General features: G+C 34.3%; 1 protein-coding gene across 1 annotated transcript; it reads left to right on the top strand.

Annotated features, from left to right (window-relative positions):
- Positions 1–1,562, top strand: LOC148596897 (uncharacterized). Its single transcript, XM_088564488.1, has 3 exons — positions 1–108; positions 769–989; positions 1,331–1,562. The coding sequence occupies exons 1-3, from the start codon at positions 25–27 to the stop codon at positions 1,350–1,352; spliced, it is 327 nt and encodes a 108-aa protein (XP_088420614.1). The 5' UTR covers positions 1–24; the 3' UTR covers positions 1,353–1,562.

Here is a 1,562-nt window from a genome sequence, read left to right as displayed (position 1 = left end):
AAAGAATAAAACCTACAACTAAAAATGTCGATAAAATTATCAGTACAAATAGTTTCCTTGGCTGTTTTGTTATGTATCTGTTTTCTGCAGGCTGAAACAATATTTCAGGTAGGAAAGAATTTATTGAGTATGACTACAGAAATTATGCTAAAGGAAACCTCATACAGGGCAACCGATATTGTACTTTGCTCTGGGGATAGTTTCCTGTTTTTGTTTGTCGCTGGTAATATTCAAAATAACAATGAAGTACACTTCCAGCTTCGTGAGTATCAGAATATATGGTTTAAATACACGTATATCATAAAATTGTCGAATTTGTACAACTTCAAGTGATACACATGTAATTAGAATGTTTCATTAAGTGGATACCGGGTTATTCAATGACGTCCGAAAATTATTAAAGTATTATAGGAATTCCGACAGAAAAGTATTCAACGGGATTATCTGTATGTGTTGATTACCTACAATGCACAGATCAACTTTGGTAATTTGACGATTATAAAGAAGCATTAGAGTACCGTAACTTTTTTTGGTGTTTATGGGTAGACCCAGAGATTTTAAAAAGGGATTACTGATTATTATTTGCTCATTTCTGCCCAAAATTGACTCGAATTTAACAAACTTTTCCAACAAAAGGGAGTTCCAGTCAAATGACTCACGGGATCTATCACTGACCATGTCTACATACTGGTTTGTTTTATGTTGCTCGTTGCGTTATCTGTACTGAGAATGTTTTTTTTTTAAAGATAATACAATTTATGTCTTTAGAAAAGAGATTGCGACAAGAGAGATGGCGGGTGCTTTTTTCCCGGGTTTCGGAGGCCATTTTATCCTGGGTTCAGGCGACCATTTTATCCTGGGTTCAGGCGACCATTTTATCCCGGACATCACGGACATCTCGGACATCATGAACACCATGGACATCTTGGACACCATGGACATCTTGGACACCATGGACATGGACATGGAATGCCTCAGCAGGCCACAAGGTAAGATATATAAAAAAATGCAAAAAATGACCACCTTTTTCTAGAGAAAATCAATCATCTATTTTTAGAACAGACTGTTTGTTTTTGTGCAATTCAATATAACAACAAAAGAATGTCATTTTTTCATCACGTGATGCGAATAAATTTACAATTTCAAAGATTGTTATAGAGATCTGATAGATGTTATCTGGTCACTTATTTATAAACTTTATTAGGATTTTGCATATATATAATCTCAAACCATCGTTCCTTAAAGCAGAATAAGCATTTCCCAAATTGTGTTAAATTAATCTTTAATTACTAGAAAATGAGAAAAGTCACTTTTTTTCATTTAATTATAGTAAAACCCAGATTAAACCCTAGAAGAGAGATATGCAGAGGACGGAAAACATACTGAAATTAAGCAATAATTTCGCCAGGATTGGTCTACAGAACTGCTAGTTTTACTTAAATGTCATACACCAGTTAACGTTTTTATTTATTGATGATTTCGGAACATGCATATGATAAACACTTCATTGGTCTAAGGAGGTAGTCCTAGGGTAAGGGACACAACTCTAACTCATCATTGGA

This window comes from Perna viridis, chromosome 15, assembly GCF_037379345.1.
Source record: "Perna viridis isolate PV_CMFRI_1.1 ecotype Kerala chromosome 15, ASM3737934v1, whole genome shotgun sequence".
Taxonomy (NCBI): domain Eukaryota; kingdom Metazoa; phylum Mollusca; class Bivalvia; order Mytilida; family Mytilidae; genus Perna; species Perna viridis.
This window is presented reverse-complemented; position numbering and strand designations above follow the sequence as displayed.

Bases quoted from the DNA above. Each gene is read 5' to 3' on its own strand.
- LOC148596897 (XM_088564488.1), top strand. From the start codon at position 25: ATGTCGATAAAATTATCAGTACAAATAGTTTCCTTGGCTGTTTTGTTA. The intron at 109-768 runs GTAGGAAAGAAT...TTATGTCTTTAG, and splicing joins AGGCTGAAACAATATTTCAG to AAAAGAGATTGCGACAAGAG. The intron at 990-1,330 runs GTAAGATATATA...ATTTAATTATAG, and splicing joins ATGCCTCAGCAGGCCACAAG to TAAAACCCAGATTAAACCCT.